The sequence below is a fragment of the Kwoniella newhampshirensis genome, chromosome 2, assembly GCF_039105145.1.
Source record: "Kwoniella newhampshirensis strain CBS 13917 chromosome 2, whole genome shotgun sequence".
NCBI lineage: Eukaryota > Fungi > Basidiomycota > Tremellomycetes > Tremellales > Cryptococcaceae > Kwoniella > Kwoniella newhampshirensis.
Window position 1 is genome coordinate 1,411,523 of NC_089956.1, and position 22,651 is coordinate 1,434,173.

General features: G+C 51.2%; 8 protein-coding genes across 8 annotated transcripts; 2 read left to right on the forward strand and 6 right to left on the reverse strand.

Moving 5' to 3' along the window:
• Nucleotides 1-296: 296 nt before the first annotated feature.
• On the forward strand, nucleotides 297-1,437 carry IAR55_001222 (S-formylglutathione hydrolase; the record flags this gene model as incomplete). Its single annotated transcript, XM_066944349.1, has 5 exons — nucleotides 297-719; nucleotides 813-852; nucleotides 913-985; nucleotides 1,047-1,314; nucleotides 1,381-1,437. 5 exons carry the CDS (start codon nucleotides 297-299, stop codon nucleotides 1,435-1,437), a joined length of 861 nt encoding a protein of 286 aa, XP_066805550.1.
• A 292-nt stretch (nucleotides 1,438-1,729) lies between these two features.
• On the reverse strand, nucleotides 1,730-4,230 carry IAR55_001223 (uncharacterized protein; the record flags this gene model as incomplete). The annotated part of the gene is made up of 10 exons (XM_066944350.1): nucleotides 1,730-1,929; nucleotides 2,052-2,286; nucleotides 2,368-2,519; nucleotides 2,678-2,842; nucleotides 2,909-2,983; nucleotides 3,172-3,312; nucleotides 3,417-3,480; nucleotides 3,567-3,601; nucleotides 3,677-3,847; nucleotides 4,029-4,230. The coding sequence occupies 10 exons, from the start codon at nucleotides 4,228-4,230 to the stop codon at nucleotides 1,730-1,732; spliced, it is 1,440 nt and encodes a 479-aa protein (XP_066805551.1).
• Nucleotides 4,231-4,754: 524 nt separating this feature from the next.
• IAR55_001224 (uncharacterized protein) lies at nucleotides 4,755-7,328 on the reverse strand (the record flags this gene model as incomplete). The annotated part of the gene is made up of 12 exons (XM_066944351.1): nucleotides 4,755-5,182; nucleotides 5,243-5,279; nucleotides 5,350-5,424; nucleotides 5,483-5,552; nucleotides 5,624-5,827; nucleotides 5,918-6,075; nucleotides 6,141-6,210; nucleotides 6,269-6,574; nucleotides 6,686-6,692; nucleotides 6,757-6,842; nucleotides 6,916-7,173; nucleotides 7,270-7,328. 12 exons carry the CDS (start codon nucleotides 7,326-7,328, stop codon nucleotides 4,755-4,757), a joined length of 1,758 nt encoding a protein of 585 aa, XP_066805552.1.
• A 656-nt stretch (nucleotides 7,329-7,984) lies between these two features.
• Nucleotides 7,985-11,221, forward strand: IAR55_001225 (uncharacterized protein; the record flags this gene model as incomplete). Its single annotated transcript, XM_066944352.1, has 16 exons — nucleotides 7,985-8,035; nucleotides 8,102-8,300; nucleotides 8,411-8,614; nucleotides 8,673-8,843; nucleotides 8,899-8,977; nucleotides 9,040-9,295; nucleotides 9,361-9,461; nucleotides 9,515-9,632; nucleotides 9,689-9,786; nucleotides 9,852-9,914; nucleotides 9,975-10,101; nucleotides 10,157-10,300; nucleotides 10,351-10,427; nucleotides 10,484-10,778; nucleotides 10,850-11,103; nucleotides 11,164-11,221. 16 exons carry the CDS (start codon nucleotides 7,985-7,987, stop codon nucleotides 11,219-11,221), a joined length of 2,295 nt encoding a protein of 764 aa, XP_066805553.1.
• A 197-nt stretch (nucleotides 11,222-11,418) lies between these two features.
• Nucleotides 11,419-13,587, reverse strand: IAR55_001226 (uncharacterized protein; the record flags this gene model as incomplete). Its single annotated transcript, XM_066944353.1, has 11 exons — nucleotides 11,419-11,627; nucleotides 11,770-11,838; nucleotides 11,912-11,996; nucleotides 12,059-12,145; nucleotides 12,249-12,333; nucleotides 12,413-12,435; nucleotides 12,512-12,668; nucleotides 12,779-12,846; nucleotides 13,069-13,160; nucleotides 13,295-13,389; nucleotides 13,523-13,587. The coding sequence occupies 11 exons, from the start codon at nucleotides 13,585-13,587 to the stop codon at nucleotides 11,419-11,421; spliced, it is 1,035 nt and encodes a 344-aa protein (XP_066805554.1).
• Nucleotides 13,588-13,992: 405 nt separating this feature from the next.
• On the reverse strand, nucleotides 13,993-16,849 carry IAR55_001227 (uncharacterized protein; the record flags this gene model as incomplete). Its single annotated transcript, XM_066944354.1, has 8 exons — nucleotides 13,993-14,251; nucleotides 14,329-14,458; nucleotides 14,510-14,662; nucleotides 14,735-15,179; nucleotides 15,231-15,309; nucleotides 15,364-16,446; nucleotides 16,534-16,616; nucleotides 16,661-16,849. The coding sequence occupies 8 exons, from the start codon at nucleotides 16,847-16,849 to the stop codon at nucleotides 13,993-13,995; spliced, it is 2,421 nt and encodes an 806-aa protein (XP_066805555.1).
• Nucleotides 16,850-17,779: 930 nt separating this feature from the next.
• Nucleotides 17,780-19,261, reverse strand: IAR55_001228 (uncharacterized protein; the record flags this gene model as incomplete). The annotated part of the gene is made up of 6 exons (XM_066944355.1): nucleotides 17,780-17,931; nucleotides 18,049-18,165; nucleotides 18,248-18,467; nucleotides 18,558-18,686; nucleotides 18,763-18,868; nucleotides 19,194-19,261. The coding sequence occupies 6 exons, from the start codon at nucleotides 19,259-19,261 to the stop codon at nucleotides 17,780-17,782; spliced, it is 792 nt and encodes a 263-aa protein (XP_066805556.1).
• An 824-nt stretch (nucleotides 19,262-20,085) lies between these two features.
• IAR55_001229 (uncharacterized protein) lies at nucleotides 20,086-22,592 on the reverse strand (the record flags this gene model as incomplete). Its single annotated transcript, XM_066944356.1, has 13 exons — nucleotides 20,086-20,340; nucleotides 20,404-20,522; nucleotides 20,577-20,695; nucleotides 20,754-20,974; nucleotides 21,037-21,453; nucleotides 21,512-21,578; nucleotides 21,639-21,695; nucleotides 21,756-21,789; nucleotides 21,851-21,946; nucleotides 22,008-22,102; nucleotides 22,163-22,235; nucleotides 22,302-22,353; nucleotides 22,434-22,592. 13 exons carry the CDS (start codon nucleotides 22,590-22,592, stop codon nucleotides 20,086-20,088), a joined length of 1,764 nt encoding a protein of 587 aa, XP_066805557.1.
• Nucleotides 22,593-22,651: the final 59 nt, after the last annotated feature.

The window sequence follows — 22,651 nt, forward strand, 5'->3', positions numbered from 1 at the left end:
AGCGAAGCACTTTCGTCTGTACAGGCATAAGCATCCAGTTGGCAATGTCAGGCATAGTCGTTGCGAGTGGACCAGACAGAATACAAGGTCAATCCACTATCATTACACCTGTCCGTCCATTAGCAAGGGAACGAGCGACGAATACGTAAGCCAAGTAGCACCGTGGAGTCTTCGCTTAAGTTGGGGTCCGTGAAGCAATTCGAATCTAGTAACTTGGCAGGACCACCTTTCTTCTTCGATTCGTTCTTCATCTCACAGTAAGAGCTATCTTCACCATAATCAGATCCAGCACAACGATGCCCGCCCTCGAGAAAGTCTCTTCGAACAGAGTGTCCACCGGATATCTTACCAAATACAAATTCCCTTCTTCCTCCCTCTCCCTTCCAACGCAATTCAACCTCTTCGTCCCGTCTTCCGCTTCCTCTTCTTCCCCCGTACCCGTCTTGTTCTACCTCGCCGGACTCACATGTAATGAGGATACCGGCGCTCAGAAGGGTGGTTTCCTCAACAAGGCAGGAGAGGAAGGGATCGCCGTCGTGTTCCCCGATACTAGTCCCAGAGGGGCCGGTGTGGAGGGCGAAGACGATGATTGGCAGCTTGGTACAGGAGCGGGATTCTATCTCAATGCTACGAGCGAAAAATGGAAGAAACATTATAACATGTATGATCTGATTGTGAAGGAGTTGCCGGAAGTATTGAAAGAGGCAAATCTGGGCTTGGTGAGCACACCATTCTATCCAGTTCCATTTATCCTGTTCTTCCAGACACCCGAATGACGGAAGGCGGGCTGATGTCTGTCATGCGATGTGTAGGACTTTTCAAAGGTGTCTATTATGGGTCACTCAATGGGAGGTAAGCTGGATCGTCAACTCTCTCGCGATCGTGATCCTCGCTGACTGTAAATTTAATTAGGCCACGGAGCTATGTCAATCTACCTCAAGAACCCAGGGCAGTACAAGTCTGCTTCGGCCTTTGCACCCGCCTGGTGAGTCTGACCGAATCTCGCCTTTACTCTTCCTGATCGTTCGCTGACATGTCGTTTGCAGCAACCCTTCCAAGACACCTTGGGGTATCAACGCCTTCACCAACTATCTCCACACTGTCACTCGTTCTTCACCGCCATCCGAATGGCTCCAGTACGATTCGACGCACTTGCTCCAGAACTTCGAAGCAGAAGCTCATCTCTTGGTGGACGTTGGGACCGAGGATGATTTCCTGAAGAAGGGTCAATTGGAGCCCAAGGCTTTAGAAAGTGTGGGTAAGGAAGGTGTAGAAGTGAGGTTGCAGGATGGTTTCGACCATAGTTACTACTTTGTAAGTCCCTTCTGCGTCTCTGTGTTCGGGTTGCAGCCCGTCTCTGACTGCCTGCCCACTGCTCAGATCTCGACTTTCGCACCCGAACACGTCGCATACCATGCCAAGTTCCTCAAGGCTTAGTCAAGCGAAAAAGTACGAAAGGAAATGAGATGCATGTGTCTGAAAGTGCTCGTTATTGAACCGGTCATCACGGAAAAGGGGCGGCGAAGTGTGTCAGACTTGACCCGGAAATGATTTCTGTAGCGTACTGACTTGCCAGCTCAATACCTTTAACCCTGTGACATAGTGTCTTGCCTATCTACCAGTTCATTCATTTTCTCGATATCAACATTTCCCTAACGAAACTCTGGTAGCCAATCCTTTTCCTTGTCCAAAAAAATACCTTGTGATTTCCGACACCCGCTTCTTCTCATCAAATAAGAGGGACTTCGACCTTCAATCCATCCACCGAACTCTTCACGACTCTTCCATCCTTGATGATCGCCTTGACGTATTTCAGCGGTTTGTTGAAGATGGTAACGTCCTCAAGTGGGTTTGCGGTGAGGAGCAAGAGATCGGCGAATGCTCCTTCTTTGATGACTCCGAGTTTACCCTGCATCCCTAGGACTTTGGCTGCACAGACAGGAGGATAATCAGCGTCGAGACCAGTGAAGCCGTCGCGGGTGGGGCAGGGAGGCAATAGATATAGTTGTGAGCCGTGCCAGTAGCAAGCAGCAGAGAGATTCCCAACTCACCACCGTTGACCGTGGCTTGTTTCAAAATGACATCGGAGGGTAAGACCGTGGCTCTCAAGTCGAATTCACTCAATTGACAAGGCTGCATACTCAAGAAGCAGTCGGTGCCATAGGCGATGTTGACACCGAGTTCATGAGCTCGCTTGATCACCTTGTACCCGCCGTCGATGACTAACTTCAGCTTTTCGCGCGACGACGGGGGGATAATGGCGTTGTAGGGTGGGCGGGCAAGGAGCTATAAAATGGTTCGTGAGCCTAGTGATCCGCTAGCCAAAAGTGCCATGACCGCACGCTGGAAGTCCATGAAATGCCTCACCTCTTGTACGATCAACGTAGGGGTCAAGTGGACTCCCTTCTCCGCCATCAACTTGAGCGTCTCGTCATCATCGATCAGATGACCATGCTCGATACCGCCGATGCCACCTTCAATCGCATTTCTAGCACCTTGACTTGTAAAGCAGTGTGCAGCTGGGTGTAGATAGTCAGCAACATCATCAGGACGTAGAGGACGAGAGGTGGATGGATTAGTCGACTTACTGACGAGCGTCCCTTTCTGCGATCAGTGTACCAGATATCTCGTCAGTCTCCCGTCATCGGAAGGTGAAATGCGAAATTCCCGAGTGGACTCACCATCATTCGTACAACATCGCAGATCGCCTTGATTTCAGGGACAGTGAATTGCTCACTGTCCAACGGATCTGTGAGACTCGCAACACCTCCACTGGAGCAGATCTTGATATGATCGGCTCCGGACATCATGATCTTTCGGGCAGCCTTGAGACACTCATCGACTGCGAAAAGAGTTGTGTCAACACTGGGTCAAGATGGGAAGGTGCGAATAAACAAAGTCCGCTCACCGCCATCGGCTACGTAGGACTCTCGCCCGGCCTTGAGGCCCTTTGGCGGGAAGACGTCTCGATCACTGTCGTCACCTTTCGCCAGCAAGATCGTCCATCAGCGCAGACCTTTCAAGATTCGACACATTCCCCCTCAGATGCTGGCCCCAGCTCATCCTGAGTCGCTCAATATTTACAATCCCCCGACTTTTGGTCTGACAACATCAATCGATCTCTTGGCAGACGAACTTCTCGACTCAAGTCCATCTGAAGAGACCACTCACCATGACCTCCAGTCTGACTGATGATAGGTCCACCTTGGAAGATTCTCGGTCCAGGAACCAGCCATTGCTCTGTCGCTTCCTTGTAGTGTCGAGTAGCACCACCGACATCTCGGACAGTCGTGAAGCCTCGGAAGAGCATTCCTGAGGGTAGAAGCATGGTTTTAGCTTAGTCGGAATCAAGGCGAGAGCTTGAAAGTTTCCAGGCTACCACATGACATGCGAGGAGGAATGGGAGCTCCGCTCACCTTTCAAGACATAGGTCGTTTTGAGCGCAGTCTCAGCCTCGCTTGTAGGGACCAATTTGCCAGGCTAGAAACAGACATGAGAGTAGTTAGCATAGTCCAAGGACTCAGCCGTAGTTGGGAAGCCACCAGAAGCGGCTACGAGACACTCACAGGTCCGCCAGGTGCTGCTGTGATGTGGGTGTGGACTGAGTCGAATAGATACTTAAGCCATTCGTCCTCCAATTTGTGGGCTCCAGAACTGATGGAGGCAAGCAACTTACCGTCAATTAGTCCTGGAGACAAATAGAGTCCTGCCGCATTTATGCTCTCCCATCCATCCTCTTGCATGTGGGCGAAAACGCTCTTCGAGATGGATACGATCTTGCCGGCCTTGATCTTCACGGTCATGGAAGGTAGGATCTTGGATGATTCGACATCGACCACGTTGATACCTGGAGAGAGGCGTGAATGTGAGCAGTCGATCTCCATAAGCTGGGAAAGCGACCAAGGGGTTGGAGATTTGGGGCCAGCCGGAAGAGATACAGAACAACGACGAATTATGGTGGTAGTCGTCCAGAGAGAAGTGCCGAATGTTCGGGCGGAGAATGGAGACGAGGAGGACATATCACTCACCGACCAGACTCATGGCTCCTGCCTCAGGTCTCACCCAAGGTAGAACAGCGATATCATAGCTCTCCGGAACGGGATGGACCACCCAATGAGGTGGCATCCAATCGGCCCCAGTCTTCATCTGCTCTTTCTCCTCGGCCGAGACCAGCTCAAAGTTCCCCAGTGACGAGGTGATATCTCGGGTGGTGGTGGTGGTCTTGGACATTGTGACTTCCTTCCTGATCCTCGTGGTGCTTATGGTCCGAGTGTTATGGTAGAACAAGAACGATTGTGCGAGCGAAGGAGAAGACGAGGATCCATATATCCTGTTCGTCAACCCATCTCATACCAAATCCCCCATTCTCTCGGAGGTCACCGATTTCGGCCTTGTCCTATAGAGTGAGAGACCCATGCGGATCTTATCTTTCGTCGAGGAGAAACCCCCGAGGTCGTCCGTTTCATTCCCGTTTCGGTAAAACTTCCATCATCAATCTGTCATGAATTCACTCATCGTTTCCTCCTGCAGACGCCGTGACGAACGTGGTTTGTTCAATATCCCGCCACATGGTATCGCGACCTGAGGTGTCGAAGATGTCCTCATTCGGGACGTCGATGTCTTCACCACGACCGATAGACTGCGCACCCCTCCATTCTCTGTAGCGCAGAGTCTCTCACCTCGGTCAATTACTGCTTCGATGGTTTGCTCGTGACACATCCGGTCGTGCACATCTACATCTACTACCAAATACTTCAAAAGTCCACTTTTGCTTTATCCGCCCAAGTACCCCTCGCTTCCCATTCCAGAGCTTCCTTGTGCAGTCTTTCCTCCTCGATCTCCTCCTTCTCACATTCCTTCTCCGTCTCTCCCCATCCACCTCCACCAGGAGTGTGTAGAACCAGCCAATCTCCAGTTCCGAATTGCATCGTCCCCTTCCCACCGACATTGATTGTTCTCACTTTCCCTTTTTTCTCTTTCGGTTGCTTGTACCACAGATTCAGACCGGGTGCGCCCGATCCTCCACCGTTCAGACCATACGGAGCTCGAGCTCTTCGTTCGGATAGTACGGATACTTGCAGAGGCTGGAGGAATTGAAGCGATCGTACACATCCTTCTCCACCACGGTATTTGCCCACCCCACCAGACGCTTCACGGAAACCGAACTCATGCAGGATGACGGCTAAGAAGGAGTTCCTTTAGCATGAGTACTAGCAGAGGTAGCATATCCGTCGCAACTCACGATAACGACGTTCAAGAATCTCAGGATCGGTGATTCGCTATTTCGCATTGATCAGCTGATTCTACTGGGGTCGACTAGATGAACGATGGTGATCGACGAAAACCCACAGTGTTAGTCATGTGACAGTGGACACCAGAAGTCCCGTTCCAGCCGTCTCCCGCACCGCTGCCGCCTGCAATCGTCTGTGGACGCCCGCTTGTTAGCTATGTTCCAACTGGAGCCAAGCGTGCAGGGACTAGCCTCATAGTATCCCCATCCATCTACTACCTCCCCTGTCTCCGGATCTTTTCCACCCGCGCCAAACGTCAAGCTGTGCTCATGTCAAGCTGTCAGCTACCTCCCACATGTAGCTATGGCAAGACCTTGGGTAGATACACTCACTTGTTGCAACATCCCTGACTAGCGGCACACGCCTTGAAGGCAAGTAAGACCACATCGGTGATTCTCTGGCTGGTCATCACATTCCCGCCACAGACCGCGCTTTCCGGTGATGGCGAGAGGAGCGACCCTTCTGGTATCTTCATAGTGATGGGTACGAGACATCCTGCGTTCAGTGGAATATCCTCGCCGATCATCGATCGGAGACTGAGGTGGTTCATTGAGAAGTTGTCAGTGTGTATTCAATATGCCAGACCTGTCATAGATGAATTGTATTGAGGAGACATAAGGACATACCAGTAGATGACCGCTGCGTGGACGACACAAATCGGAGCGTTAAGATTTCCTCTGAGTTCCGGACCCGTTCCCTCAAAATCGAAGATCGCAGAACCTGCTTCGGTATCGATTGTGATTTTCAAGGCAATGGGAGATCCGTCATCCAGGTAGTCTACGGCCTGGACTCGAGCTGGTCAGTATACTTGCACCATTGGACAGGTGCGGTAACCCGATAGCAACCTACGTGTAGGACATTCGTTCCTGCTTTCTCTGCCGCTTGTCTCAACATATTCCTGACAGCTTGTTCCGCGTTGCTACAAGTATCAGACGTCGTCAGCTAGAATTGAAAATTCCCTCGAGTCTCGCACTCACTCCTTGATATGCTCCATATACCTATGAACCGTATCCAGGTCGTACTCTGCCACGAGAGCTCTCAACAAACTCGACCCCTTATTATTCGCAGCGATTTGGGCTTTCACATCCGATTCCACGTCTCTGAAATTCCTGCATCCCGAACAACCAGGATATTGGGCCGGTTCGTCCACCATCACTCGGTAGAGAGAGTCATGGTCGTAATATCCATCGGAGACTATCTTGAGAGATTGGATGTTGGCTCCTTCTTCGGAAATGTGAGTGGAGGTAGGAGGCATGGACCCGGGGAGAATGCCGCCGATGTCGCTAGATGAGCCGAAAGGAGTCAGCTCCTGGGTCTAACGTATATGCAAGGAACACGACATTGAGAAATGTGCTAAGATGCGTCTCTATGGAGAAGGGCGTGGAGAAACGGACCTGTGATCTGAGAGTTGTTAAACATGTCAGTAAAGTACACATCTTGAGCACGCAATAGGCATGCCACTCACGTCCACGAGAAGCGGTGAAGAAAATGATTTTGGTCGGATCATTCTCATCAAAGCAAGGTGTAATAACCGTCAGATCAGGTAAATGGCTATCTCAAAACACAGAACAATCAGCAAGTCGTCTCATTCTACTGACGTACATGGTGTAAGGGTCGAGCTCACCTTCCACCCGCCATTGGAGAATTGGTCAACAACACATCCCCGTCTTTCAAATCTTTTCCGTACAGCTTCAACTGATATTTGACGCTCCAGCTCATCGATCCCAAATGAACAGGTACGAAAGGTGCGTTGGCGACCAGATCTCCGGTTGGGGAAAAGACGGCACACGAGAAATCTAGTCGTTCTTTGATGTTCGTGGAGATAGCCGTCTGTTTCAGTGATCGTCCCATCGCTTCGGCGATACACATGAACCGGTTTGAGCTGGAAACCGACACGCATAACAACAGGTTTCAGAGCAAGATTCAGCGCAGAGCCGAGAACGAAGGGGAGAGGAATGAAGCGCAGGTGGAAACGTACAAGAGTGACAGGGTGATGGGGTCATAATCGGCCACTCTGCTCTTTGTTTCGTTGACCATGTCGAATACGATCGGAGGGCCTGATGAGATGATGATCAGGTTGGTTGGAGAGATTTCGTCGGAAAATAAGCGGTGTGACTTGGCTGGATGAGCCAGGGTCGTGGTTGCAGTCGCTCCGACAATGCCTAGCGAGTCAAGCTGGGAATCAGTGCCCCCCTTGCGGTTTGAATAACGTCTATTGGACAGCTCTGACTGATCTGACTGAATGGATGTCGTACCGAAGGCGAGTTGTGTGATCAACGAATCATATAGGACGATCAAACAGATGAATCAGATCAATCAGACGTTCCGAGTTCCCGAACTCGAGGATGTCGGCTTCACCCGGGAAACCAACCTCCACTGATTTCAACTTTCTAACTGTTTACGATCATTCTCTCTTTCGTTTTCTGTTCGCCCTCCTGTCGAGCTCTGAGCGATCACGTCAGACCCAGCTCGTCAGCCCGTAGGAAAGAGCTCTTTACTGCACTCAGATCGAATCCCTTAGATCACGGATCGAGCTTGGCGGCCACTGCTTGACACTCGATCTGATCAACTCCGGAACATCAACTGTTTCTTTCTTCAACGCTATTGGCGCTTTCCGGACTGAGCTACTACAGGCAAGACATCGGGCGCTGCTCTCCTCTCGGACATATACTGCTTCGTCGCACGTTCGCACCATGTCGTCCAGCTCTCTACCAGATCACTCGATTCGAGTGTCGATAGACCGAGTGAGTCGGCCTTCGGTCCAATACCGTATGGGTGAAGGTTGTCGCTAATACCAAAATTAACGATAGGGTGGTACATTCACCGATGTTCACACTTCCATTCCATCCTGTGCCGAGCCCTCCAAACGAGAAGAATTCGTCCTCAAGCTTCTGTCTCAGGATCCGTCCAATTATCGCGATGCTCCCACCGAGGGGATTCGACGGGTTTTAGAGCGAGTCACCGGGAAGAAATATGAGAGAGGGAAGCCGTTACCTATCGAAAAGCTCGGTGAGTGGTGTTGATTGGTTGTGTGACATGCCCTCCTACGGGCTGAGATACTCGAGGCAAGATTCAGGCTGGTTGTAACGGTGAGCAGCTGACGTTGGAGGTGTGACCAGAATATGTCCGATTATCAACGACTGTCGCGACCAACGCGCTGCTCGAACGCAAAGGTCAAAAGCACGCTTTGGTCATCACAAAAGGGTTCAAAGATCTCCTAGAGATCGGTAATCAAGCAAGACCCAAGATCTTCGACTTGAATATCAGGCGAGCCAAACCATTGTACTCCAAAGCGTTGGAGGTGGATGAGCGAGTTACATTAGGTGAGTCTCTCGGATCTCTACTACGTACCGAATGCATGATGACTTACGCTTTACCTAGTCGGTTTCTCGTCTGACCCAAAGAACGACCAGAACGCTCTCATTTTCAGTGAGGACGGTTCCATCAAGAAAGCTTATTCAGGAGTCGGCGCGCGGGAGCAGGAAAGCATTTTGCCAGGCAAGATCGTGCAAGGTCTGTCGGGGGAAGCTGTTAAGATTTTGAGAGAACCAAGTGAGGTGACATACTTCTTCACCGGTATGTAGTGGCTATGCTGACCTTGACGTAGAACTCGACATTGTGAAACGGGATCTCCAAGCTTTGTACGACGAAGGATACCGGTCCGTCGCTGTGTGTTTGGCGCACTCGTGAGTCACTCTGCTGGGCCAGTGGACGCCGGACGAAGCCGTACTCAAATCGATTCCACCAGTTACACTTTTCCGGACCACGAATTAGCGATTGGCAAAGTCGCTTCGGAAGTCGGATTCCCTCACATTTCCCTTTCTTCCCAGCTGCTGCCTATGATTAAGATGACTCCTCGGGGACAGTCCACCACTGCCGACGCCTACCTGACACCGGTATTGCAAGATTACCTGAAGGGATTCTACGCGGGATTCGAAGGCGGTGAGAGGGGTGGTTTACATGTGGAGTTCATGGGTTCAGATGGAGGCTTGGTCGATCTCAAGGTAGGTCGAGTAAAGTGTAGCGAAGCTACCGAGGTAATACTGACATACGAAATAATTCCGGGTAGAATTTCTCAGGTCTGAAATCCATCTTGTCAGGTCCAGCGGGAGGAGTCGTTGGATGTGCCTTGACAAGTTGGGACGAGGAAGAGAAAGCGCCTGTTATCGGGTTAGCCTGCAGCTGCAAAGCTCATTGAGTGATGCTGACGATAGCATATCCAGTCTTGACGTGGGCGGTACTAGCACAGACGTTTCTCGATATGCTGGTCGTTATGAGTCGGTTTACGAGACGACCACAGCGGGCATCTCCATCAATACTCTTCAGCTCGATATCAACACTGTGAGCTAGGCTGCCATCGGCGCTTACAGAGGTTTGCTGATCTTGTTCTCCTGTAGGTGGCTGCTGGTGGTGGCAGCTGTTTGACATATAAGAATGGCCTCTTTCGCGCCGGACCCGAATCGGCAGGAGCCCATCCCGGTCCTGCATGCTACCGGTGAGTCATCGTATCTTGTTACTGTTTCGGAGTGGGATAAGCGTTAATCTGTGATATGGTCATAGAAAAGGCGGCCCGTTAGCTCTGACAGACGGGAACTTGTTCCTTGGCCGACTTGTGCCCAAATAGTCAGTGTTTATTTGCCCTCTTACCGTTGGTTTGCACCTGACTGACCAAGAGCTGTTCAGCTTCCCGAAATGCTTTGGTCCGAATGAAGACCAAGATCTCGATCCCGAGGCATCCAGACGGCAGTTTGAAGAACTAGCAGGAGAAATCTGCAAAGAGACCGGTACGGAGAAGACTATCGACGAGATCGTGAGCTTCTACTTACGAGTTTTTACCATGAGGAGAGCTGACAAGTAGACGACAGGTATACGGCTTCGTCAAAGTTGCTAATGAGACTATGGCTCGACCGATTCGAACTCTGACGGAAGCACGAGGTTTCAAAACGGATGAGCATGTTCTTGCGTCATTCGGCGGGGCCGGTGGTCAACACGCTTGCGAGATTGCCGAGGTGAGTCTCTCATTTGGTATAGATAAGGGCATTGCTGAAGTGTCCGATAGCTACTTGGCATAGAACGCGTTTTGATCCACAAATACTCGTCAATCCTGTCCGCTTATGGTCTAGCTCTCGCTGACCGGTGAGCAATGCAGCTAGACTGGATTTCAAGAGGGTAGCGCTGACTTGGAACAATAGGGTTTACGAGTTGCAAGAGCCGGCTTCTGACACCTATTCCTCCACCACGACTCCGAACCTCTTCTCTCGACTCGACAAGCTTGGAGTCAAGGTGACCCAGGTCTTGAAGGATTCTGGTTTTGCAGACGACAAGATCCAGCTTGAACGGATACTGAATATGCGATTTGATGGGAGTGATACCGCTCTGATGATTTCCGATAATGGAAGTGGCGAATTTGACAAGGAATTCAAAAAGGCTTACAAGGAAGAGTTTGGTTTCTTGTTGAACAAGTCTATTATCGTTGACGATATCAAGGCGAGTGACATCGCTGTCCATTGACTCTCAACCACGAGGCACGAATCTGATTTGGTTATCACTCCGAGCAGGTCCGAGGTGTCGGGAAGACCTTTGATTCGTTAGGCCCATCCGCTTTCCAAGAAGTGAAGTCATTAACTCTCAACGCGGTGGATCCTACGACAAAATCAGATTTCCAACAAGAATGTTATGTTTGGTTCGAATCGGCGGGTCAAGGTAGAAGAGAACAAGTTCCCGTGTTCGAGCTTGACTCGTTGGACACGGGCGATCTGGTCAAGGGACCGGCTATGATCATTGATGATACTCAGACAGTATTCGTGAATGTGTGAGTGGTCTTGAGGGAATAGAGGGTTAGGAAGTGTCGGCTGACGCAATGAATCTGCAGGGGTTGGAACGCGGTCTCGACGAGTAATCATCTCTTGATCAGGAGAGAAAACGAATAGAATGGGAAGAAGTCGGAATACATCGGGACATACATCGCTTAAGGTGCTGCTGTAGATATCAGGCATATCCATGCAGTCTTTAGCATCTACGCATATTCGAAAGAGTGATAATCCTTGATTATCTTTCGACACTATACACGCCTCTCATCACAGTCTTCTTCACAACAACCCGAACCTCAGTCTCCCGAGCTGACCCCCTAGTTCACTGTATAGATCTCGGACAATCTCATATGCACATACGCTCCAGCTGTCATGACCTCGTATCTTGCCGGTCTATCGTCCGTCACGCATGTCTCTGGAGGGATGAGGGGGACGTCGTGATCGCATCCGAAGAAGAAGGGAATAGAATATCTGTCTTTGGACAGGGTCGGTAAGACCCGGTGTCGCGTTGAGACGAAGATGTCGTCTGAGAGATCACACAGACGGGTCAACTATGTTGCTCTGAAGAACGAAAACGAGTAAAGATCTCCGAGGCGAGAGGGTGTCTCGTATGTGTAAAACACATGAGAATGAGATGAATGACCGGTCGCCAAGCAACTCGTACTCACTCGTCCATCGTGCGAATTGATCACCGATATTGATCACGAACGTATTAGGAATATAGGGTGCGTCGATCCCTACCATGTACAATCATCAGCTTGACCTCCACCTACGATCGCAAAGAACAGATGACGATATCATGCCACTCACAGTCTCCCTTTCGGTTCTGCACTTGCAACGCAGCAGGGGTATCATCCTGTCTCAAGATTGTGAAACATTCAAAGTCGGTATGGGCCTTGACTCCCGATCAGCACAGAGGACGTCGGATCCGATATCAGAGCGGAATTGGAAACTCACTCCGATTCCAGGCATGAGTTCGTCGACGACTCTCTCGCCCAAAGCCGGGTAGAACAAGATACGCATGATCGCGGCAGGATGTTTGATCTGTGTCGACGCGATGCGGACGAGTCAGCATCAGCGCAAGACATCGTCTTTCATCCCCCTTTCTTCTGCGCCACGCCCTGACATAGTGTTCTCCCACACTCACCTTGTCATCGAAGAAGGTTTCTGGGAGATTGAGAGCGAGAGCGAAAAGCGGGAAAAGGGATTGACCAAGGGCGAGGACCGCGGAGCTGGACGAAGGAGGCTCATCAGTGTTGTCCTCTGGACAAATACACCTGGTTCTTCGAGAACTTTCTGTTGAAGACTCACTAATAGTTCAAGTTGGCTTGCTTCTACTCCGCGCGCCCTCAAAAATCAGCCATGTGCCTCACCCGCCCTATAAAGAGACAAGAGCCTTCGTTCACTCACAAAGGCTCCCGCTCCGTCCCAATCCTTCTTCTCCGGCCATAGATTCTCGCCATGTTTCAACTCCCCTTCCTTCTCCTCTTCTTGTCCGAAGGAAGCCGGGTCGAGGGACGGGTCAAGTCCCATGTTGAACGCTTCGTGCATATCGCCTTTGTTTGTGCTGAGAAATCAGGATCGGACGCCAGAAAGGTCAGCATTAGCGTACGGTCATCTGAGGAGTGAGTCGAGTTGAGATGACGGAGCACAACTATGGTCAATAGATAGACTCACGGATCATTGTTCTCTGTCAATAATCCCATGTATCCTCTGAAATTACCACCAGACTTGGAAATATCGACCTGGGAGAATCGGAAGACGGTCTCGTCAGCTTTCCATTGACCGTTGAGATTCCCGTGTGGCCCTTCCCATCTCCTGTTGCTTCTTTTAACGTTGTGTATGCAGCCATACAGCCATATCACTTCCACTCCTACAAGTCCAGCCGTCCCTTTCGTTCAGGACAAGCTGTTCTTCCCCCAGCTAGACGCATAGCACCTGCTTTCCCAGCTCCAATCCACACTCACAGTCTTCTTCACCTCTTGAGGGAGCTTGAAGAACTCTTGCGACTGTTTGAACGTCTCCTCCACCGTGTCCAAGGAAACCGAGTGGTTCTTGACTGCACGAGTCAGAAGTCAGCAGCAATATAAACGCAAATATGAGCTGAATGGTCCAGATCACGGATCCACATGGGGCGAATTTGGGGGCGAATGTATCAATGAGAATGAAAATGAGAATGATGCTGACACATACCGTAGAAAAAGCCAGCGTTCAAACATGCTTCTCTGATCTTTTCCGCTACTGCTCTCCGCCTTTCGGAGTCGGACGACTTGGCATCGGTCAAGTCGCTGCTCGATCCGGTGTATCAGCATAGCTCTACTAATTCGAGCTTGGATACGTATGGGAGGTGAAGCTGAGCCAACGAGCATCGTGAACTGACATGGACGAAGTCGTGATCATGAAGGAGAAGATGCGACGTACATGAGTGGGATTGAGGTGAAATCTGAATTTGCTAGCGATTCGGATAACGTAGCAAGGTCCGTCATCTTGTCTCCCTCGACTCGATCTTCACTTTCAGATTACAGTGCTGACAGATCCTTTCCAAAGAGGTATGGAAGTTATTGGGATGCTGAGATCTCACACTCTTGCAACAAGTAAAGATACGATAGAATGTGTAGGTCGGATGACATAGAATTCAGTATTGAATGATGATAGGGACCGACGAGCAGCTACTAACGAACTCCGAGAAACATCGCTTATCTCGGATCTCCGACGAGCCAGGATCTCTCCCTCATTCTGCCCATTTCATTTGGCGTAACAAAATACGCCCTTCTCAATGATGCATCCACAGGCAACAACATCGCATGGTCACCCAAGAATATGTATGGCACTCTGTCTACGTATTCTATCAACATACCCCAATACAAACGACACAAGATGCTTCACCTCTTTTACAACATGGACAAGGCACGATCTACCATTTCTTCCCATTCCACGCCCATCATATTACCCATAGGACGGAATAAGAATAAATCCAGCGGACCTTCTTCCTCCCCCTCTTGAGCTGGCCCAATGTCTTGTGCTTTGGAGCGGCCTGTCACCTGCACATCTTGCTTCGACCCTGCCAATTTATCGTCTGCCTGGAGAGCTTCGGTAGGTTTTAAATTCGAGAATCCACGGGGATAAGCCGAGTTGCTGGAAGAGGCCCCCCTAAGGTCCAGTATCAGCATATCTGCAAGAACGCCGATGCAATGGACGGTTGTGTGACCGTGTGGAGAAAGGAATACGAAAACACTGACGAGATGTCTCCTCCTCCAGGTTGATAGCCGGGCCACTGACAGGTAGTTAGGTGTCGTATCACTCTCTCCGAGATAGTCTCAAAAGTGTTCCTCAATCCTGAAGTTCCAGGTGTCGCGGCTGAACATCAACCGTCAGCAATGTCCGCTCCGATCGGTGCTCTCGACTCACCCGCCAACGCTTCCAACATCGAAGAGCACACCTGCACATCCAGCAAAGCGTCAATATACGGTGGCGCGATATCCCAATTATTATGCCTAGCACGCCAAAGCGTATCGATGTAAGTGACACCTTGGAGAAAGAAGGCATGCATCGTCACCCAAGCTACGGGAACAAAGGACTGTCAGCGAAGGTCAGGCGAGTGGAGCAGACAAGGCCGGCGCTGAGAGTACTCACGGAAATCCACCCTGCCCATTCTATACATGTCCTTGTAGATCTTGATCGTCTGGATTGCACTCATCATCGTCCTCTTCACCGCTTCTCTGCTGGGATTTCTATTCGCAGGACTAGGTCGAAACAACAAAGTTATCGTCGAGTGATATTGCAATCTCCTCCATTCGATACTGGTCAGACCTTTTCCTTCTGGCAACAATTCCCGCCAGATCTCCAGTCGCCGTATCATCTCATCGTACCACTCGTCGGGGGGCGGCCTTGAGGTAATGGGGACAGTGGTGACTTGTGGGCAAGCTGATGCGGTGGACGACGTGAGAAGGCGACTCAATATCTCCGATTGCAGTATTCGTATCTGGAAGATGTGTATCGGGGTCGTCTTGAACGGAGATGGTTCACCGGGGACAATTTCAGTCTCAGAGATGAGGGAGTCGTCGTAAATCGAAGGGAACTGTATTCACGTCAACCGTGTTGCTATACGACGCAGATGTTGGTCACTCACACCTGCATTGATCCATGCATCCGGGATGGATGGGGGTCTAAGCAGTGCGGTTGAAGACATTCGGTCAATCGAATATGCGCTATATGTTTTGATCAGGAGCTGAAGCATATCGTATACAACGTTCTATGCTCACATCCAGAACAATCTCCGTCCCATGTCTTTCTCCAGGTGATGCGTGACATCGACCGTAGCGCTCGACCCATGCTCATGATGCAGTCCCAACTCCGCTGCCAGTCTCATCGCTGCACCCGACAAGTCCCACACATTTGCTGCGTTATTGTACATGGCATAGATCAAGTGTGTCAACATGATTTGCAGTTTTGTCAATCCCGACACCGCTTCTTCGTTGGCCATGTACGGCATGGCGGCATGAACGAACATCTCCGCTCTTGGATTGAGTTGGTGATACAGTGATGACGACCGCGGCAGAGATGATGCGCCGATGGCCAATACGAGCAGAACGGACGCGATGTCGCTGGGTGGAAGCGGTTCATCGGTGAAGCAGACTGATTCGAGTTGGTTCTGCAGGGTAGGAAGGTGGAACAGAGGGTAGGCAGAGTTGGTGTTGAGGACGAAATGCTGAAGGAGGTCATGTATGTGCTGGTAGGAAGGGAGTATAGTTTTGTCTAGATGGGCAAGATCGATAATGGCGGCGGGTACAGCTAGAGGTTGGCGAGTTTGACCCGGACCACGTGAGGCGGGGTGAGATACACCTGGTCTGCGACCTTCGTGAGCGGTCGCCTCTTCGCGTGGAAAGCCAGGATAGAAGCGGGACGCAGAGGGTCGAGAGACGGCTTGGTGTCGCTGTGCTGGCACATGGTCCGGAGGTCGACCGGAAGGCATGTTGAAATTTTCGGACCCTCCGCTGTGACTCCGTGATTTATGACCTGTTGGTGAAGATGAAGATGGCGAGGCATCCTTGTGATCCCTGTCCGAGTAAGCCGAATCGCGATCGGTACGAGGTCTTTTCGTCGCTGAATGGTGTACCGGGGGAGAATGACTGCTGTAATTCGCGTTGCTGTTACTGCTGCCGGCGACCGCATTGGCATTGCCATTGCCATTGCCGATGTCATTACCGTAAGCCCGTTCTGCTGTCGATACCGGTGGTAACCTGTATGCTTGTCCTCTTCGGGATGGTCCTGGTACTGGACTAGAGCCCGCCGGTCCTTTCTCTGCTTCCAAGAATTTGATCCGTTCTTCCAACGCAGCAATGTAACTGTAAACTTCTGTCAATATCGGGTCCGGCGGTTCCGAGTCGACGCGAGTCGAGACACAAAAAATAAAAGGCGGGATGTGGACTCACCTCCAACTTGTGGTCGCATTTGCATACACGCAATCTTTCCCCTGTTTCTGGCATCGTGCACACGTTGGTCTCTCTCCGGAGCACTGCGAGACGGTGGTCAGTCAATCATTGTGTTCACTGCACTCACTTTGATCTTTCTTGATCGACAGGGTTCACAAGCTGAGCGGGGTGTGATCCGACCCAATCCTGTAGGGGCCAATAACGGTCTTTCTTTCTCCTTCTCCTTCTCTTTCGAAGACGGTGTACATTCCGCTTCCATACTGGGCGTTGGTTCTGCTTCAGTATCGCGACCGGGTGGGGGAAGTGGTCGATCCATCCTGCAGCCGTGTCTCGGTTTATAGCACCGAAGGATTGTTTAGATTGGGGGTGATTCCGGAATAAGGAAGGAAAATGAAACGGGTCAAGATGCCAAAAAAAAAAAAAAAAAAGGTGAGGGTGAGCGTTTATGTCACCTCCCGGAGCGGAGCGGATCTGCGTCTGGGAACTGGGAACTGGAACGAGATCAAAGTTGTTGTGGGATGGGATGGAAGGATCAAGGATGTTTAGGTAATGCACAGAAGGGATCAAACACAAGAAGGAATAATGATCCGGCAATTTTGTCGACTGTAATAATGATCCCTCTCTCACTTTCACTCGACTCTCGGTTAAATCGAATCCCCCAGGTAACCGTTCGCAGCCGCTTTACCATTTATATCTTGTCACCTTTTCCCCTGGCCCCTCCTGTTAACCCCCTCTTCCACTCAGAAGATACCTGATGAACCCGGGTCCAGTGCTTGAACTCGGCACAGAATGCACATGTTGGGGATCCAGACTCGGCTCCCGCGCATCTCCCTGGACGACACATATACTGCAGACAGACAACCGCGTAGGCCCTTCATTTCGTCCGTGACGGACTCGCTGAGCAGGGTTTCTGACTCGCTGAGCAGGGTTTCTCCCCGACTCCGCCGATCACTTTCGGCCCTTTTTGATGTCGAGGCAACGCGCTCTCCAAAAGGTCGCCGCCGGCACAAAGTGAGATGGCCTGTGGGCCGTGCATGTGGGAATTGGCGCTACTTGGTCCGCAAGCATCACATATCATCAAAGTTTGGTGCAGAGACTGACAGAACCGGGATGATCAAGTATGCAAATACCCATAACCCAGTTCTCATCAAGGTCTCGTGCAGATCAAGTATGCATGTTACCATGTATCCATGACCCAGTTCTCTTCCTACTAGTGTCTACAGGTGAAAGACCTCAACCTCCACATCTATGAGTAAGACCTGTCACCAGCACCAGCAGTTCCAGTGACGAAGCTCATCTGTCGCTCCATCTCGGCTGCGAGACAGGCATTGTCGACAGCGATGGAGACCATGTCGAATCCTTGGTCGAGACGTTTTCGGGCAACTTGACCGTTAGGACCTAGAGCACGCAGAGTATTAGCGGTGTTGTCGTGTGGGCGATACACGGGGGACGGACAGCCAGGTGTGCTCCGCGCAATGAGGTCTGGCTGGAAGAGAATGTTGTCGCTGCACTCACAGAAGATGGCCGCGGTCTTCCCGGCAGCTTTGGCAGCAGCAAGAGTCTTGGCGATAGCGGCCTCGTGCTCATCACCACCGAATTGGACGTTCATCTGCTTAGCGAGATCGAATGGGCCTACGCGAGGAGAGTGATGTCAGTCGTCGTGATCCAGATACAAAGAATAATACTGTGTGCAGATTGCAGAATCCTCACTTACCGATGAAGAGCACGTCAAGTCCGGGAACCTTTGCGATCTCCTCGACGTTCTCGATCCCAGCCCTTGACTCGATTTGGACGATGACCAACAGTTTGTCGTCGGCAGCTGCGTCATACTGACTGCCTTTGACGCCGAAGACGGGAGGACAGAACATGGGACCGTAGCCTCGCGTACCGGTGGGAGGGTACTTGGAGTATGAGACGATTCGCTTGGCGTCTTCCTACAAAAAGTGGTGGAAGATTCAGCTCGGGAACGTTCCTCGCCAAGCGTCGACGAATCAAAACAGGATCTGAAGCGGGATGCCACTCACGGCACTGTGACACATTGGGGTCATGACACCTTGAGCGCCAGAATCCAAAGCTCGCTTGATCATCCACTCTTCGTTCCATGGGATTCGGATGATAGGACTGGCCCCCATAGACGTGACCGTGGTAACAAGCTGAGGGACATCGCAAGCGTATCAGCCTTTGTGGTGGACAACAACCCGTTCTGAAGTGCAAGTATTCTCGACTCACCTCGAAATAGTCCTTGTCGGTGATCATACCATGCTCAGCATCGATCAAAGTCCAGTTGAACCCCCCTGTAGCGAGAACGGTAGCGACCGTTGATGATCCAGGAAGGCTGTGGATCGAGTTGGGTCAGCCTCTTGTTCTTTTCTACGTCGGAGCCTGCCAAAGAACCGGGAGGGGCGCATCGTTGAGAGAGGATCAGGTAGGTGCGCAGCCAGCAGGGTGGATGGCCCACAAGGGGCAACTTGTGGGCACCTTGATGCCTTGAGCTGTGGACTAGACACCGCCATCATCGACCAGTGCCAGCCGACAATCAATGTCATACTTTCTTTCGTCTGTGTCCATCATCGCAGAATCGATCCTGCCCGACTCCCCCCTCGCCTGCCCACCTCAAGACACCTCTTCCCCGTCCACGTCAAGGGCGGGAAAAGACTCACGTGCACCAGAACCCGATACCGGGCTTCTTAGCATCTAGTGCGTTCTTCAGATACGTTCTAGCCTCCATCGTGATATGTATGTATTTACTTGACAGTGAGTCTGAGAGTAGGTCACAGATGGTTCAGAGAGATTAGTAGAGATGGAAGAAGAGGAAGAAGAATAGGAAGATGAAAGTGACTTTTTCTCTTTACGACAGGGCGTGCATCTCCCGGTGCTCTACCCGAAGAATGGACCGGGTCCATCCAACAGTCGACGGAAGATTACGTATACAGCAGCAGCAGCAGCAGCAGCAGCAGCAACGGCAACGGCAGCAACAGCAACGGCAAGCAGCAGTGTCATCACCTTGCAGCGTATTGTGCGACACCCCCCCAGTACTGGTTACTTTGCTTTCTTTGGCACGGCATTGTATTGTCCCGAAAGGGAATTACCCTGAGATGGTTCGGGACATCAACCGAATGGTCCGAATATCGTCCCCGCCCCAAACACCCATTGCCGAAAAACACGCTTTTACCGAACCACTCCTGGGTCGGTGAAGAAACTGGTTTGTCTGTTTTGGTCGTCTGATACCACACATGTACTCGTTCACAGTGCAAGAGGCTGACATGATAAATGGTCGAGGGTTCCGCTTTCGGTCAGGCTTGCCTAATACTTCGGACCAGGACAAGGAGCATTCGGGTCGGCAGTGGTGAGGCATAAGAACAAAAATATATCTAATCTGAGCTCGTCGAGATTACTCCTATTGTCATGAACAACCTATTGCATTGCACGCGCAGAAGCATCATATCTATACCGCTGTCAAAAGGCTCCAAAGTTCAAGCTCTATCTTTTCCGGTTTCTCATATAACGAATCGCTCTAAAAGTCCACCCCATGACACTCAGCGCGCGCCACGATCAGGCCTCCTGCTCTTGCTCGCCGGCATCGTCCGCCGCCTCCTCAGGAGTGTCTGCGGCTTTGTGCTCCGCCATGAGCTTGTTCATGTCCACCTCTCGCATCCCCAGACCTGCCAAAAACGTCACGACAGAGAAGACGACACAACAGATGAAGACCGCATGTAAGGCTTTTCGATAAGAGATGATGGCGATGGTCTTGAGAGGTTCGTCGAGATATCGGATAGATGAGGATGATTCCCGGATCGAGGCGATGATCTGCGCAAGCGAGCAGTGAGCAAGCGATCAGGTAGCAGTGCACAGAACGAGCTCAACACTGACCTCGTCGGCATTCGGACCCGTAATGCGGCTCTCAAGCTCTCGCTCGAGAACAGCTTGGGTGAGAGCGCCCGATAATGCTACACCAAGAACTTGACCGATGGTTCGGAAAACGTACGACACTGCGATCTGCTATCAGTCGCTACCTGGATCAACTTCAACGGACTCTGACTCACGACTGGTAGCCACTGCCACATGCTCTGGCCCGACATCCGCGATCAGACCCACGATGGTAAGAGTGGTGACAGCTCCCATGGACAAGCTCATGAAAGACATGTTGGTCCAGAGCATCCATCTGTTAAGGGCCGATAATGTCAGCTGTAATCTGAGGACGAATCGACCGTGCTACTTACTCTGACGTCTTGACATCCCAAGTAGCAATCAAGATTGAGCCGACGATACCGAAGATAGCACAGAACGCGTTCAACCAGTAATACTTCTTGGTGTGTCGGACGATGAACCCGGATCCAAGAGATGCGACCATACCAAAGATTGAGTTAGGGATCAAATGAGCTCCGGCGTTGGAGGCAGAGAATTGTCGTACGGCAGTGAAGAAGAGAGGAACGCTGTATAGCTGTGAAACATTGTTCACCTCATCAACATTTCACACGGATGATGAACAACGGATGAACCTACGATCGCAAAATTGGCCACAGATAGGGTGAAGTTGTTGATTGCGACCGCAACAGGCGTTCTGCTGACCAACAGCTCGAACGGCATGACTGGTTCTGCGGCCCATCTGAGCTCAACAAGTAAGAAGATTACAAACAGGACCGCAGCTGTAACGAAAAGCCCGATTATCGTCGGGTCTGACCATGCATAAGCGTATGCGGCAGTGGAGTTGGTTTTGAGTGAGACGGCGATGAGTGCTGCTCCGACCCAGCCAGCAAGCAGGAAGCATCCCAGAAAGTCGATTCGCTTGAGAAGCTTGGCGGCAGATTGTTTCTCTAGGACTACGGGGCTGGGGGTTGCCGTACCCGATGTCGGTCGAGATGGCACAGTGTATCGGACATGCGCATGAACCATGAACATGCCTAGGACCAGCAAAGGGATCTGAGGGCACGCATATCAGCCACCGGAACCATCATGATTGTTGACTAGCATTACGCACCTGTACCCAGAAAGCCCATCGCCAGTTGACACTGTCGTTGATGAAACCTCCAATGGGAGCACCGAGACTGTGTTTACGGTGTCAATAACGTCTTGGCCTCACTGGCCGTGTGGAACGTTGAGCTCACCCCATGCCTGATCCAAATGCAAGGTTTGTAAGACCTTGGAAAATCCCTCTGTGGGTGCTGAGGAATTCATCCGGGATCAGCAGCGTTCTTCGTCGTTCTGCATTGAGGGCTGCTCACATTGGTACGATGTCACTCATGATCGTGCTACTGACTGTAAGATGGAAGGAAAAGTCGTTTAGTATACACCTTGTCATTGCATCATGCAGACTGACCTGTGCTGAGTCCGCCACCTCCAATTCCTGCCAGTGCACGCGCAGCGATCAGGAGCTCCATGGAAGGTGCGATGGCACAGAACAAGTTGCCGACAGCTGTTGAGGGTTTGATTTTGTGGTGAGCTTCGCTCCCCTGCGAGGATGTAGCTTGACCCACTGAAAATGGCAAGAGCCAGTAGCATAGAATGTTGACGACCGATGATATTACATAGTCTTCCGTAGATTGGGGTGAAGCAACAGACGGACAGCATACTATGTGAGTTGAACTCCGTCAGACAAACGGACACGGCCAAACAGAAGGTCATCACGTACTAGGATGTACCTAACCAAGAAGCCATATTTGTCGCTTTGAACGCGGATGATATGGGTCCCAGAAGGGTGGCCACTGTACGAGCATGTATATCAGTACTGAGAGATGATCTGTCAATTGTTAACGGCGAAGAAGACTCACCGACCACGCCGTCGAAAGCCGCCAAGAACGCGCATACCCACATGGACGAGCACTGTTTCGTCAGCAATTCAGTCAGCTCTCCGACCGTCATACTGTTGGATCTCGAGACACAAGACATCTTTCGACACTCACCAGGATCCAGAATCGACCAGGGGTCATCCCTACCCGATTGTAGCTGAGCTTGCTCTCATCCTGCACCAAATCCGTCTTAGTGGGTCCATCGCCATTCGTATAAGTGGGGACAGATCCCGTTGAAGTCTCGAGGAGGGGTTGTCGTTCTGTACCGGACATCTCGGTGAGTGACTACCCAGTCTGGATCGTCAAGGAGCAGCCGTATTCTAGGAATGAAT